Source organism: Grampus griseus (genome assembly GCF_964374135.1).
Source record: "Grampus griseus genome assembly, chromosome: 14".
Lineage (NCBI taxonomy): Eukaryota > Metazoa > Chordata > Mammalia > Artiodactyla > Delphinidae > Grampus > Grampus griseus.
The window spans coordinates 22,909,714-22,924,611 of NC_139008.1; the positions used below are offsets into that span (position 1 = coordinate 22,909,714).

The 14,898-nt window shown below is 41.6% G+C and overlaps 2 protein-coding genes across 2 annotated transcripts in view; both read right to left on the bottom strand.

Moving 5' to 3' along the window:
* The window catches only part of VPS35L (VPS35 endosomal protein sorting factor like), a 132,109-nt gene that overhangs the window by 38,648 nt on the left and 78,563 nt on the right, over positions 1 to 14,898 (bottom strand). The window contains exons 21-26 of the mRNA XM_082670955.1: positions 14,257 to 14,342; positions 12,684 to 12,764; positions 10,663 to 10,726; positions 4,851 to 4,949; positions 3,249 to 3,326; positions 2,283 to 2,397 (exon numbers count right to left, since the gene is read on the bottom strand). Coding sequence (XP_082527081.1) covers positions 2,283 to 2,397; positions 3,249 to 3,326; positions 4,851 to 4,949; positions 10,663 to 10,726; positions 12,684 to 12,764; positions 14,257 to 14,342 — 523 coding nt within the window. The remainder of the gene's footprint in view (positions 1 to 2,282; positions 2,398 to 3,248; positions 3,327 to 4,850; positions 4,950 to 10,662; positions 10,727 to 12,683; positions 12,765 to 14,256; positions 14,343 to 14,898) is intronic.
* LOC309832188 (bcl-2-associated transcription factor 1-like) lies at positions 5,774 to 9,140 on the bottom strand. The gene is given in 3 exon segments (XM_082669830.1): positions 5,774 to 7,344; positions 7,348 to 8,565; positions 8,569 to 9,140. Coding segments are annotated over 3 exon segments (2,760 nt in total). The 5' UTR covers positions 8,911 to 9,140; the 3' UTR covers positions 5,774 to 6,144.

Here is a 14,898-nt window from a genome sequence, read left to right on the forward strand (position 1 = left end):
TACTGAGCCTGCAGGTCTGGAGCCTGTGCTCCGCAACAAGAGAGGCCGCGATAGTGAGAGGCCCGTACACCACAATGAAGAGTGGCCCCCGCTTGCCACAACTAGAGAAAACCCTCGCACAGAAACGAAGACCCAACACAGCAAAAGTAAATTAATTAATTAATAAACTCCTACCCCCAACATCTTCTAAAAAAAAAAGATGAATAGCGGGGAGGGGATGTTTTATAACCAGCTGAGAGGGGGGGTGTTTAAGGAGGCAAACAAACCAAAGTGGCCCACTTCCACAAGCTTCATTTAATTTATATTTAGCCTTCCCGTTCTCAGTAATTGAATGTATTATTTATTTTGGCCAGCAACTGCTGCATGTGGCTTTCAGAAAAACAACAACAGCCTTTTACGGTTTAGCACCACAGCGCTTAGAGACTTGAGCAAAATCATCAGATGAATTATTGAGCATGAAAAAAAATTATTAAGCATGAAGTGGACTCCACACTCCTGCCCACCCTGCTGCAGCTTAAAGTGCAGGGGAGGTAGAGGAGGAGTCCAGAGCTCTAACACAGGGGCCACTGACTTCCCACACCCGGGTACCAGTCTGCTCTGATGCTACTTATCTCTGGGTGTGGACCAAGGGCATCCCAGCAGGGAAACTGTCATTCCCAGCTCTTCTCCAACAGTTCTTGGGAGCAGCAAATCTTTATTTAGCTTAAGAATTTGTTTTTCTTTTTTGAAAACAAAAAATAGCATGAAGCAAGTTGGGAGAAGAAAGATCTAGGCTTGAGGGGCCTCCACGTGCCGCTCACAGCTCTGGTATCTGCAGCTCACAACCCATTCCTAATGTTACAGGTGACACCAGACTCAGGGATCCCCACGTGGGTCTACTACTCCTGACCTTTTTAAGAGGGAACCGGTTTATAAGATTTAAAAGTTCCTAACATTAATTTAATCTAATTAATTAAGCGAATCTAATCTTCATTTTGCACATCACTGGGGTTTTGGCAGTGGCTGTTAATTTTTGTTTTGTTTCCTACAAACCCATCATCCTTACCGAAGCAGGCACTAGGAGAAAGTTCCATGTTTACTGACAAATAATGAGGACATATCTGCTCTCGTGGGACTTGCAGTCCTCGTGGGGAAAGAGGGTGTCCAGACAGTAAGTAAACAAACACACACAGTAAGAAAGCATCAGAACAAGGTAAATGCAGCGAGGACAAGAGGAGGATGGCACAGGGCGTGACTGGGGAGGTGCGGCTACTTTAGCTAGAGGGGACAGGAAAGGACCCTGCAAGAGGTGAGGCTTGATTCTCATCTCTGGCCTAGTAATTTAAAAAAATGCAAATATCTGGGGGTGAGATCATTCTAGAAGAAGGGAACAGCAAGTGCAAAGGCTCTGAACTGGAAGACAGCTTAGTATGTTCAAAGAACAGTAAAAAGCCGGTGTGGCTAAAGCGTGGTGTAAGATGAGGACAGAAGGCCGGAAGGCACCAGACCACGTAGGGACTTCAGCCAAGGCGTCTGGTTTAATTCCAAATGCTCTGGGAGGCTACTAGAGCGCCCAGGAGTCTATAGCAAAACCAAGCAGAGTTTGAAAAGGTTCCTGGATAGCAATCATGTTTGAAGACTTTGGTGACACCGAGGCCTCAGCGGGAAGGACCCCAGCTTCCCACAGCGCTAACCCACCCACCATTGCACCCTTTGCTGGCGTCCTTCCCTTCCCAGTCTCCCCTCCCCGTCACCCTACGGACACTCACTGCGATTGCCTCCTAAATAAACCACTCGCACGATCCTGCTTCCAGGAGAGCTCTGTACCTCGTACAGAAACGGGTCTTGGGCAGAATTTTTATACCTAATAGCAAGCTGTAGAGAGTCTTCATTCTCTTCTGATTAGACTCTACTCCTGTATCTCTGGGGTTTTAAACAAATGCACATTGAAAACAACAAATAAACTTGAATCTGCTGTGAATAAGCAGTCCTAACTTCTAACACTCTCTACGGATGTCTGAGCCACCTGACCTGGCCTGCCTGATACAGATTCAGGAAGGTCCTTACAGGAAATTACCCGTGCTCTGTAATCTGTCTGACTCTACAAATGTGTGTCCAAGGTGCTTCCTACTAAAGAAACATTTAAAACTCATCACTTGTTGATCACGTCTTTCTTTCTCTCCTCCTTAAAGGATTCTCTCTACACACTCACACACACATCCACACACTGCTGAGTCCGCTTTCCTAAGGAGCCAGGAATTGTCTGAGAGCAGAGGAGGGGAGAGAGTGAGTGATGGGCTCACCTTGGGAGAGGCACTGGTTGGCCAAGGCCACCTGACCAGAATGCAGGTAGAGATTGAGGCGGGTGAAGATTCCCACCAGGGAGGGAATGGTAATGAAGCAGTAGGCAACGCAGGCCTAGAAGGAAGGGAGAAACAGCAGGTTACATGGCAATGCCATCACAATGGGTTAATACTCTTGTTTTCATCCACCATATATTTTCAAGTAAACACACTAAAATAATTAATCTCCCCATTAGGAACCCCCATTTCTCCCCCTTGCTTCTGCTGTATTTGCCTCTTTGGGAGGAGGGGGAGGGGCAACCAAGGAGAGTAATGGTGTATGAAAAATAAATCCTCATCCATCGTCGCAGGAAGTAAACAGATAACACCTAATATTGATAAGTTAAAGAAGCAGCTGTTAAAACCAATTAGTTAAAAAAACATAGGTAATTTGAAGAAGAAGTTGCTACAAAGAGCTTGAGGTGGTTGACGCTGAGGAGATTTGAGGTGGTTGACGCTGAGGAGAGAGGTACATGGTGAGAAAGGGCAGGGCCGGGGTGCTTATTTTTCACTGTAATCTTTTTAGTATGATTTTATTTTTAAAGCATGGATATGCATCGCTTTGATAATATTTTGAGCAGCATACTCAAGAAGCAAATTTCTTTCAAAGTTGGGAATTTATCAAGAGGGAAAAAAGGTACTAGGCCTTCCAGTTACAGGCACAAGCCAGAGATAGCTCAGCTGGCACACAAAACTGCAAATCCATTTCTCAACCCCCTCCCCATAACATGTATCAAATTCAGACTCCTTTGATCATTTCTTTTGAAAACATTAAGAAAAGTGGTCAGTCAGAGATATGCAAGGAAAAATCCAGAAAATCAATACTAAACCAGCCTTAATCTTTTTCTGGGAATAGCAATTCAGAAACTTGCAAAAGAAACAGCCCACTGGAGTTCAAAGTCTGTGAGTCTTATCTTTAGAACATACCCGGACAAATGCAGCCGTCTTTCTGGAATGATTTCCTTTCATTACTTTTCTTGTTTCCATTGCCAACCGGTTCACACTCTAGATTAATCAGTAAAACAGAAATGGGAATGAAATGATGGCTGATTCAGATTAACATCTTCCAGAGAGATTTGGACATTAACTGCATACAAGTCAATGAGAGCAAGCTAACCAGAACCAAGACTAGTTAGCACCAAACCCCGAAATGGCAAAGGGGTCATCAGGCCAGATTCGATCTCGGCTTCAGCAAACATCTCCAAGGGACGCTCGCTGAGTTAAGTCATGCCTATCAACCGGCGTAATAAATGACCATTTTCTGGCTTAATGAATAGCTAGGGTTCGCTTACTTCATTTCCAGAAATCCCCCACACTAAGCTTAAGATCTTAGAGATCTTAACAGAACCTCCAAAACCGGACGCAGACCATACAAAGTAGCTCTGCAACACTAAGGATAACCGTAAGAACAGTATAACCGCAGCCGCATCATCACTTATAGAGAAGCAGGTGCTGTTCTAGGAGCTGCACATTCCTAGCTCATTTCATCCTCATAAGTCTTATATTTAATCCTGATAAATCCTCATAGTTAGGTCTGAAGCTTAGTAATGCTACGAAATCTGATAACCAGCAGACAAATACATAAAAAGGCTGCTTTCCTTGAATTTACACGAAGCAATTCAAGGACCTTAGGGAATCTTTACACAAATATAAAAAGTTTGGACCTATGGTTCCCGAACTGTGTACAATGACACCCCAGGGTGTTGCAGCAAAATCACAGGGCCACCACATTTTTTGGACAACCACAGCAAGGCTCAGTGGTTGAACACTATGCAAAGCACTAGTGTGACGGAGCCCACAGACCATGGTACATTCCTTGCATTCATTTCATAGCTTTGCAAAATTGGGTTTTTAGCAGATGCTCTGATAAAAAGCACTGTGCAAAAATTAATGTGGGGAAAAAAAATCTATCTGGAATGGGAGATAAAGTAGTGGTGTCCCATCTGATTCCAAGGTTTAAGAAGTTGTGCAGTATTCAACAGATGCATATACTTTATTAGTAAGTAATTATGATGATTTAAGAATGGAATGAAAATACATTATTTTTCTTTCAATTTATGTATACTGTTGGTTCAGAGGGCTGTCAAGTTGTTAGGGCACAAATTCTTCAGTTGTTTGAACCTAATTTCTTAATAAACAGAACTGTTATTTCTTCCTTTTGGCCTAAGGGCACCATGAAAAGTTACTGAAAGGCACCATGATCCAAGAAAGCTGGGACTCTGATTAGGCAACAAGGAATTCTAATGAGGTTAGTATTTCTATAACTAAATAATCAATGCAACTCACTTAACTCTTTGCTGTTGGCACGCAGGAATGAGAATATCCAAGTTTCAGAGAAAAAGAGGCCAATAAAACCACTCAAAGGCTTAAGCAAAGTTGCAGATTTTATTAACCTTTGAGAAAACACCTTTCATGCCTTGGGAACAGAAGCAATATGGGGCCAGAAGAATCCCAGATTAAAATTGGTGCGTGGCTCAGTGATCAACAAATATGTATTGAGAGAACACATGAATGAATGAAAATCCTTACATGAATCAATTGCACAAGAACAGGTTCCAGATTGCAAAACATCGACCTGGCCTCAACGTAAAAACTCAGCTGTTGTTCAAAATCGCGGCCAAAGGACACCTAGAGTCAAGGAGAAAGACACCGACGATGTTATCTCCATTGTGAGCACACAATTGGAAAGCTTTTGCCTGAGCTTGTGGGGGCAGGGGAGGCGCTGTGATGACAAGTCACCAGAAATCCCACAGCCATAAATGGTGGCTGTCTCAGTCGTATGTAAGCAAACACACACATCCGTGCACTGGAATATACTCTAACTAGACTTCACGTTACTTCACCCAGCAGAGAGCGGAAACATTACTATTACCACCTCATCTTCATGACATTGGCATTGTTGTAGGACATAAAAAGACCAAAGGGTATAAAACAGAATCTTATAATGTAAAGAGGATTTCCCAGGCTAGAAGGAAACCACTGGAAAGGAAATGATGGAATTTTGTTTGTCAGCTGTGGCCTTTTCACAGAACACAGATTTGGTGATTGGGAGCCATTTGTCAGAGGGGTTCCCTCATAAGGGCCAAACCTTTCTGCTTCCTGAAGGGGATTCCAACCTCGGCAGCTCACTGGTGGCTGCTAGAGCCATAGATGGATGTTTTTCCACCATTAAAAATCCCCTCTACTCCTATTTCTTCACATTTATGAACAGCTGGTTGATAGGACAAACTTTACTGCTATAGCAATCATTTTTGTCTGGAGGAGGTTTAATGTCACAATTTCCATTATAGCTATCAGGTTTCACATCTTATTTCCTCATATTCTTTTCCATTATAACTTGGTGGCTTTCAGATAAACCCATAAAAGGATAAATACCACGTGATCAGCATATAACTCAAGGGAACAAGAGAGGCACCTGGTAACAGTCATAGGTATTCAATACATAAAAAGGCTAATCCTGAATTTTCATCAAAATCGGTATTTTACCCATAGTTAAATTGACCCCTGTTGTTGAATGAGTCACATTTTCAAGGTGATTTTCAAAGCGATCTAGTTACTTTCATCTCAGTCAGCTTTTGTCTCGACTCTTCTTTTTTTTTTTTTTTTTTTTTTACGTAACAATTTTCTACTTTATTTCAGTACAATTTCCAACATACAGTCTACTATTTTTCAGGATATTTGAAGACTTAAAATTTCTCTAGACTACTACTTGCAAACAGTAAAATTTAAGTAAAATGCTTACATTCTTATTTGAAAACAAAAATCATGTAAAAAAATGGTGGGTGCAAGTTCTGTTCTCTGTTGCAATCTCACTTCAGATTTACTATTCCTTTTCTTCTTTGCGTCTGTCCTTCTTTTCTTCATTATTTTCCATGGTCTCTTCTTCATCTTCAACAATCCCGTCCCCTTGATATTTGTCATGAGTCCATTTTGGACTGCTACCTGATTTTTTGAAGTTAAAGCGCCCTCTGCCACATTGAAAAGTACCACGACCTCTTCCTCTTTTGGCCCAATAATCCACACCATCATCTCTGTCATCATGCAAGAAGTACTTCTTGCTCTTTGGGGTATATTCTGGATCCCATTCCTCTTCCTTCGGTCTCTTTTGAAAAGTAGTATTTGAGTTGTTTGGACCAGTATTTGTCCCAGCAAAAACTCCTCTGGCTCTTCCTCTGCCTCTAATTCGAAAAAAGGTTCCTCGTGGTCGGCTAACTCCTCCAAAGCCTGAGTATTCTTTCAGTTCATGGTGAGTTTTAAATTCTTCTTCTCTTTCCTTCTTACTCTCCTTTTCTTCTCGAGAACTGGGAGAAGAAGGTGATGCTGAAGAGGATGAAGATCGAGAATGATCTTGCTCTCTACTTTTATGTTTACTGTCATCTTTGTAAGATTTGTATTCCTTGTAATCTTTTGGAGTTTTTTCCTGCTTTCTTGATCCACTGGATTCCCTGGAGCCCTTGGAATCCCCCCGTTCTTTACTTCTTTCTTTTCTCCGACGATCAATGTCATGCCGAAGATCAGCAGAATCACACCTTAATTTTTTATCTCCCTTTTGATTTTCTTCTTTAAAAACTCTCTCTTCCCCTGCTAAACGCGTGTGCTTCCTCAGGGCACTTGGAGAGATGTCAATTCTCCTGTGTATCTCAGGGCTCTTTTGCCGGGCACTATGTTCTTCAGTGGCTTTCTGATACGAGGTGAACCTCTCGTTTAGAGTCACTGCAGCTGATTTGAAGTATTGCTCTTTAACATGATGAACCAAGGACACAATGTGTTGAATAAATGACTCTGAAGTGCTTTTGCTGGCCTGTGGCAACTTAATGTGGTCAAAGATGGATCGGAATTCTTGCTCCTTCTTGACAGAATGGACAAGTGTACTAGCAAGTAGCCTGTCTTTAGTCAAGGAAGCAGGTCTGTTAGAATCATCAAGAGGAACAGGTGCCATTTTGAGTTTGACTTCAGGACGATGAGAATCACTGGCTATCATTTTGATCCTAAGTGGACTCTCCTCTCTGAAGGTAGACTTTTCTCATGCATCCAGATTCTTGTGTAGAGGGGGACTGTAATCAAAGAGGTCTTTGAGCTTTTCAGACTTTACCTGCTCAGGTGACTGAGTTTCTTTCTTTACTGTTATTCTTTCAGAATTTTTGTCGTCTTCCTTGTGCTCATCTTTTGTAGTGCTAGGCCTTTCCACTACATATCCAGTCTCTTTAAGTTTATAATTTTTTTCTTCTCTAAATCCATCACTTTCTCTATTGCCTTTCAATGAAACTTTGGACTTGTACTTGGGTCCTTCCTCCTCAGTATTCCGGTGAGATGTAGTAGCAAAATTTTTACCCTGATCTGCAAGAACTGACTTCCTGAACTGTCTATAATCCTCTGTCTCCTCTGTGTCATCCCCTTCTGAATCATTAAACTTTTGTTTTCCAGACTCTTTATCACTGAAGTAATCTAGAGCTTCCTGATCTTCCCATTCTCCCTCTGCCCTCCCTTTCTCTGATCCTTTCTCCTTTGGAGCCTCTTTATCCCTGGTATTACCCCTATCAAGCAGGAATACTCTAGACTCTTCATCTGTGAACCTTTTTAAGAATTTTCCTGTCTTTGCAGTTTCCTGATCCCCACCATCAGGATAAAATGAGGAACGTCCCCTAGCCTCATCTCTTGGAGCATTCTGTGGTGTGATTGTCTTTGCAGGGCTTCTTCGTGAAGGGATGTGATGAATTGGACTATTCTGAGAAGGACTGTATCTACTAGATCCATTTCCAACAGAACCAGACCCAGACCTTTCAGGACTATGCTGAATGGAATGTGAATGCTGAGAGGGGGTGTTTTTTGCAGAGTGTACTGTACTGAGCATGGGGGCATCAGAGCAAGATGAACTCTGACTAGGTGGTGTAGCAATTGGTGAAGGACTATGGGGTGATCTGGGACTATTATCATATGCTGAAAGGCCAGGCCAAATATCACCAGATGTGGCTGATGATTTATTAAACTCATCAATAGATTCAGATGGGTCATGTTCAAATGTATCTTTCGGTTCCTCCTGTGACTTGTTTTTCAAAGGACTCTCTTCTTGGGGCTCCCCTTCAGCTTTTTTGGTTTGTTTTTCCTGAGACCCTCGTCTTTTAGAGACAGGAGACTTGCTATACGGGGACGAAGAACGAGAAGAGGATGATCTTGGAGACCTAGATGATCTATATGACCGGCGAGATCTGCTTCGGGATCTTTGAGAAGAAACGGATCTTCTTTTTCAACTCCTGGAACGTGAACGACCTCGTCTAGGACTCCTGGAGTGTCTTCTATTCCAAACAGGTCTATATCCACCTCGATGATATCTACCTCCTCCTCCTTGATAATACCCTCTACCCCTTCCTCTGTACCCATAAGGTCGTCTCATTCCTCTATTATTTCTGTAATCTCGGCGATAATCTCTAGAATACATGCGATCTCTACTACGAGATCTTGAATATGTCCTGGAACGAGACCTAGAACTGTATCTCTTCTTTCTAGAGTGTGATCTTGATCTTGATCGTGAACTAGACTGTGATCTAGACTTTGATCTTGAAGAGTGTGATCTAGAATTGGAGCGACCCATTTCTTTTCTCCTTGGGTTTTATGCAGGATCAAGCAATCAAGTGAAGTCTTTGAGATACTGTAAAATTCTTCCTGGAGAGAATGTTCTGAGAAATTAAATTCTAAATTCAAACTCCTGACACGCCGAAGCACGGTTCCCGGGACTTATCTTCCTCGTAACTACACCGCGGCCATTTCCCGACTCAAGCACGGGAGGAAAACCATAGAGGTATCTTCGACGCGCTAGCTCCTCTCCGTCACTTCCGATTTCTGTCTCGACTCTTCTATTCCAACAGCAGATACTGGCAGCAGTGGGTATTTTAGATTTGTGCCCTGAGAATTAAGGCAAAGGTTGTTCTGGCGGGGATGGACTGGTGGGTTATTCCCAAAGAAGCCTGCAACAACGCCTCCTGCTCTGCTTGTCCCTTCGCAGTGTCCCTGTAGACTCTTCCCATCCAAAGGTGGAGTCTGCTTTCCCCCGCTTCCAGAGGGCTGGCCCTGGGACTTGCTTTGACCAACAGAATGAAGCAGGAAGCAGCACAGATCACTGTGTGATTTCTGAACCTCCAAAGGCCCTGCAGCTTCTGATTTCGCCCTCACCACACAAGAGCTCACTGAGATGAGTGAATGATGAGAGAATGATGGACAGAAAGAGGTCACGTGGCCGAGAAATAAGCCACCCCAGCCAACAGCCACCACCAAGACCCCAGACACGTGCTCAAGGCTGTCCTGGATCCTCCAGCCCCAGTTCTGCCACACCTCTGACATCATACAGAGTGGCCTGGTTATCCAGCCAACCCACAGAATTGTAAGAATTAATAAAACACTGTTATTTTAAGCCACTAAGTTTGCGCTGAGTTGTTATACAGCACTGGGTAACTAGGACAAATGGAGAGTGAACACTTGGCATTTCTGCCCCCCGACCTGACCCCCAAATTGTTTTCACCAGCATCTGATGAGCAGCATATCAGGTGCTTCAGGAAGCCCCTTCTCCAGGGAGTTCCCTGGTGGCCTGGGCCTTAGGATCCTGCGCTTTCACTGCCGTGGCCCAGGTTCCATCCCTGGTCAGGGAACTGAGATCCCACAAGCCGCACAGCACGGCCAAAAAAAATAATAAAAAAAAAGAAAAGAAAAAATTTAAACTGGCTTTATTAAAAAGAAAAAAAAAAAGGCAGCCCCTTCTCCCACTCCTGGTCCACGTGATTTGGGTGCCCAGGTATGCCTGTCTCCCTAGCCTGGCCGATCAGCGTGTTCATTCTTTCTCACAGCAGCAATTTGCTCAGAGATGAGCTGGTGACCCAAATTAATCCAAGGAGACTCAGCCCCAGGACTTCTGCTGGAGCCCTTCCGGCTGGGCTGCAGAGCTGGAAGGAATGAAAACCCGGAGCTCTTACGGGGAGTGAGCCTGCCTGGGAAGGACGCCAAGAGAGAGGAGCCACGAGCCAAGGACACACACATGGCAGGTCCTAGCAACACCACAGAGACCCCAGGTCCAGCTGCTCCTCCTGAGAGGTCTCTTCCTGGACTTTATGTCCCATCAGCCAGCAAGTCTCCGCCCACCCTCCCCTTTTAATTTTTTCCTTAAGCCAGTTTGTCTTGGCTCTCCTTGCCCCCAGGGGAGTGCTGGCTAATATTAAGTTGTTTTCTAATTTCATCTTATCTCAATAAAAATGAAAAGCACCAGGGAACATAATGTTAACTGCTTTCACCAGAGGAAGGATAAACAATTACATCACATTTCCAAGTGCACTGAAACTTCTTCCCCAATACTTACCATTTTTATAAATCCATTAATCAAATATGCCAGCATTCTTTTCTCATCCTCAAGAGTGAGTGCACTAAAATCAATAATTGTACATAATTAACATTGAGGTGATAAATTAAAGTTTCCAAAGGAAAAAAAAGTATTAGAAGTAAGCAACTTAACAGGCAAGAACATTTTGCATTTTCTAGATTTAAAAAACTTCCATGTATGTGTTTCTTTTGATGAAAATATGTAATCTAAATTAACATAATTTAAATGTGTTTCTAATTTCTCTCAAAGATGCTGTTCTCAAGATATATTTACTAACAGCAAAAGAGAAGGTAACTCTCTTCTTTGGAATTTGGATAGCAAGGTCCAACTTCAAATTTTGTATTTCAGAGAAATTTCATTCAACGTTTTACTATAAAAAGTTTAAACATGTAGCAAAGTTGAAATTATACAGTGAACACCAATACACCCTACTACTATCATTTTACAATATTTGCTTTATCATACAACTCTCCATTACTCTCTCCATCCATCAATCTACCTTATGTTGGAGATACAGCTTAAAGTAAATCACAGATCTCAGGTGCTTCTGTTTAATAGCAAATTTAGTATGAATATAAATGAAAAAATGTCAAGTCCTTATAGTTTTGATAATACATGTAAAGGTTTATAAATAGTTCTCCAAATTTATTTAAAAAAATTTTAAGAGCCAAAGACCAAGGCTCCTGTTTATTGGTTTGTTCTAAGGGAAAACAAGTCTGTATTGGCAAAGACTGCATACTGTCCTCCAATATGCAGTGTCCCCTTCATTATTTGAGACTACATTTCCCAAACTCCTTTGTAGCTAGGAGTAGTCACATGACAGTTCTGGCCAATAGGATGTGAATGCGAGTGATGTACGAGCCTCCCAAGTTGTGTCCCTAAAAGGAGGGTGCTGTCCTCCAGTGCCTGCCAGCTGCAACATGGACACAGTTGAGGTAAGTCACCTCCACCAGGAAGCAAGGACAACACCCCGGAGGGATAGCAGAGCAGTAAGACAAGAAACCTGGCTCCTAGATGATGTTCTCAAGCAGAGCTACCCCACCCCCGCCTTTTGGCTTCACACTTCTCATAAGAGAAATACATCTTCTATTTCGCTTAGGCCAAAAACCAATGGCCTACTAATACAAGTACCTTTCTAAATGTTTTTTGTGCCTTTATTTCTATTTTTGTGCAACTAAAGTCTATCAGTTCCATTTATTATAAAAACTCTGGATATTTGATTTTGAAAACTACTTGTGAAGTTGAAAGCACAAAGTCATGAAATAAAGATTCTAAAATTCAGGGGGAAAAAAAAAAAAGAAATACAATTCATCTTTGTTGATGGTTAAGTTCCAAAACAATTTTCTCATTTCTTGTAACATTTTCCTGTGAATCAAGCCGCTATGTTTAAAAATTCTTTGGGGACCAAACTTTCTGCCACAAATAAGCAGGAACTGCCTCAAGCACAGTCAAATGGAAACATGTAATAAAAAAGAAAAAAAGATAAGACAAATAAAGCTAGAAAGCAAAGGAGATAATTTGGCTTTTGACCCAAAGGTAAGGCCCACGGGTAGGTCTGACCCTCAAGTATACTCAACAAACTAAAGTCCTTCATGTAAGGAATATACACAATTTTATTTGAATTTTAAATAATTGGCTAATATTGAGAAAAAAACTTAAAGGCTATGTTACTGGATGAGTGAACTCATTATAATACTATCTGCTGCTCTCAGAAATCTCCAGGAGACATGGAGTATGAGTTCACTTGGATGAAACCAGCCTTTTCCTCCCAATAGAAATCCCTTTGTAAAAACATTTGCCATCTCATTTTCTCAGGAAGGTTACCCTCAGCTCAGCCTCCCTTCTCCCCTGGACTGGAATGTCCTTGTTAACATGTATCTTAATAGACTCCATAAAATAATGTCATTCACAGTGGCAGCTTGAAGCAGTAATTCCCTAATGTACTATTGTGTGGCATTAAGACCCAATCCAGGCTCGTTTCAGCCTTAAACATGGCTTACTTCACAGAGTCATGCATGGTCTTGCAAATGTGCAAGAGGGCGTTCAGAATGACGGGGTCCTTGGTGGGCTCTTGCTGATGCCTAGAAGACATTTAGAGATAACAGTAAAAGCCATGTCCACTGAGACCACAGAAAGCACAGATTTAGTTCTCATCTACGATACATATGTGAGAAGCAGTAAATTATCTGGTTGGCATTTAACATGGCCCAGATCACCAGCAATGGGCAATGATCTAGTTTTCTCTTAATTCTCCTTTAAATAACAAGCTTGCTCTTCTAACATATCATAACTTCTCCTAACTACAAAATCATGGTAAAACTGATACATTTCCTAAGCCAGACAAAGGGCAAATCTGTTTTCTTACCGTGTTTCTTGAACTTCTAAAGCTGTCCAACAACCTGTCCATAACTGTGTTAAGTGCCAGGCAAAATTCTTAATTTGGTTTCTCAAATAACATAAAAGGACACGCTCTTATAACAAATCTTTTTTTTTTCTGGCCGCACCACGCGCCATATGGGATCTTAGTTCCCCAAGCAGGGATGGAAACTACACCCCCTACAGTGGAAGCATGGAGTCTCTCTCTCTCTCTTTTTAATATTTATTTATCTATCTATCTATCTATCTATTAGGCTGCATCGGGCCTTAGTTGTGGCACGCAGGATCTTCACTGCGGCATTCGGGATCTTTAGTTGCAGCATGCAGGATCTAGTTCCCTGACCAGGTATTGAACCTGGGTCCCCTAAATTGGAAGCGTGGAATCTTACCCACTGGACCATCAGGGAAGTCCCAATAAATCTTTATGTAAGTAAAGTAGGTATACTTGTTTCAAGCATATGGAATTAACCTTCTGGAAAGGTAATACAAGGAAAGCTTAAAACATACATTCCAGCAACTTCTAACTCAATTTTCCAAACTCTGGTTACTTCAGTTCCATCTTGAGATATTTTTTTAATCACATCTACATACTTAATATTTAAAGGGACTTGAACTTTTAACTTAACCTTGTCCTAAAGAATAATACATTTGAAGTCACTGATTAAACTAGTTATATATTATCTAACATACTTTAAAATAAATACACGTTTTAAAATAAAAATAAAAATCTCTCTTCCATGTACCACCTGAAAGTATTTCATGTACCATCAGCAGTTGGCAGTTTTGGGAAAACAGACTTAATCAATAAAATGAAAGGAACTAAGTTGAAAACTGATCACAAATCTACACATTAACGATAGAAACCTTTCTAGCTCTGGTATCTTGAGAAGAATGACTTTATCTTTTAAAATGACACTTCCTAAATAGTACATCAATAGATTGCTCCTTCCCAAATCACAGGAGTGAGATATGGGTGATGGTCAGGCTCTGTTAACATTTATTACTTTGTCTTCTTAAGCTAATTATAAACTTTTATCATGACTTCTCCTTTTAATGTGGTTTTTCTCTCAATGTTATTTTAGGTATAAATACATCACTACATCACAGGCCCTCAAAATGCATAAATTGATTTCTTAGCAACAGGCTTCACAAGGGCAGCTGGAATTGAAGTTTCTGATTACATCATGTTACACTTACTTGATAAAAACTTCCATGATGCATTTGCAAACCTCCACCCGCACACTCTCTTTTTGGAACATGTCCAGAAATGGCAGAAATTTTTCCTAAAAAAAATAATAAAAGCACTCTACCTGCAATTTACACAAGTTACTGGAAGGAATTTGTGGGTTACTTTTTCTTTGAAGGGCAAAACAGAGGAAGAGTTGTTCATCTTTCTGAGGCAGCTCTGATCAGGACTCACATGAAAGCAAGTACAGAACTCTGAGGATTTTAAAACTATTACTATTAAAACAAATTGCACATGCCCAAGGACCAGGGCTGGGACCAGTTAACATTTTGGCAAATCATCTGGACAACCTTTAGATGAGAATAAGCTCTTCTTGGTAGCAGAAGGCAAAGGAGGCTCCAATCTTTTAATGAAGGTATAGAGGAACAGAGAAAGAAGATTCAGAGTTGTTCAGAGCAGCTTCTGCAACCTGACTCCTCATTCAGTGGCTGTGTGACCTTAAGCAAGTTACTCCACCTCTTCCAGCATCAGTTTCCTCATCTGTAAAGTGGGACTCATTACTACTCGTGCCTTCCCAGTGGTGTTCTGAAAATGATCTGAGGCAATCCATGTAAAGTCAATAGAAAAGATCAACAAAACTAAAAGCTGGTTCT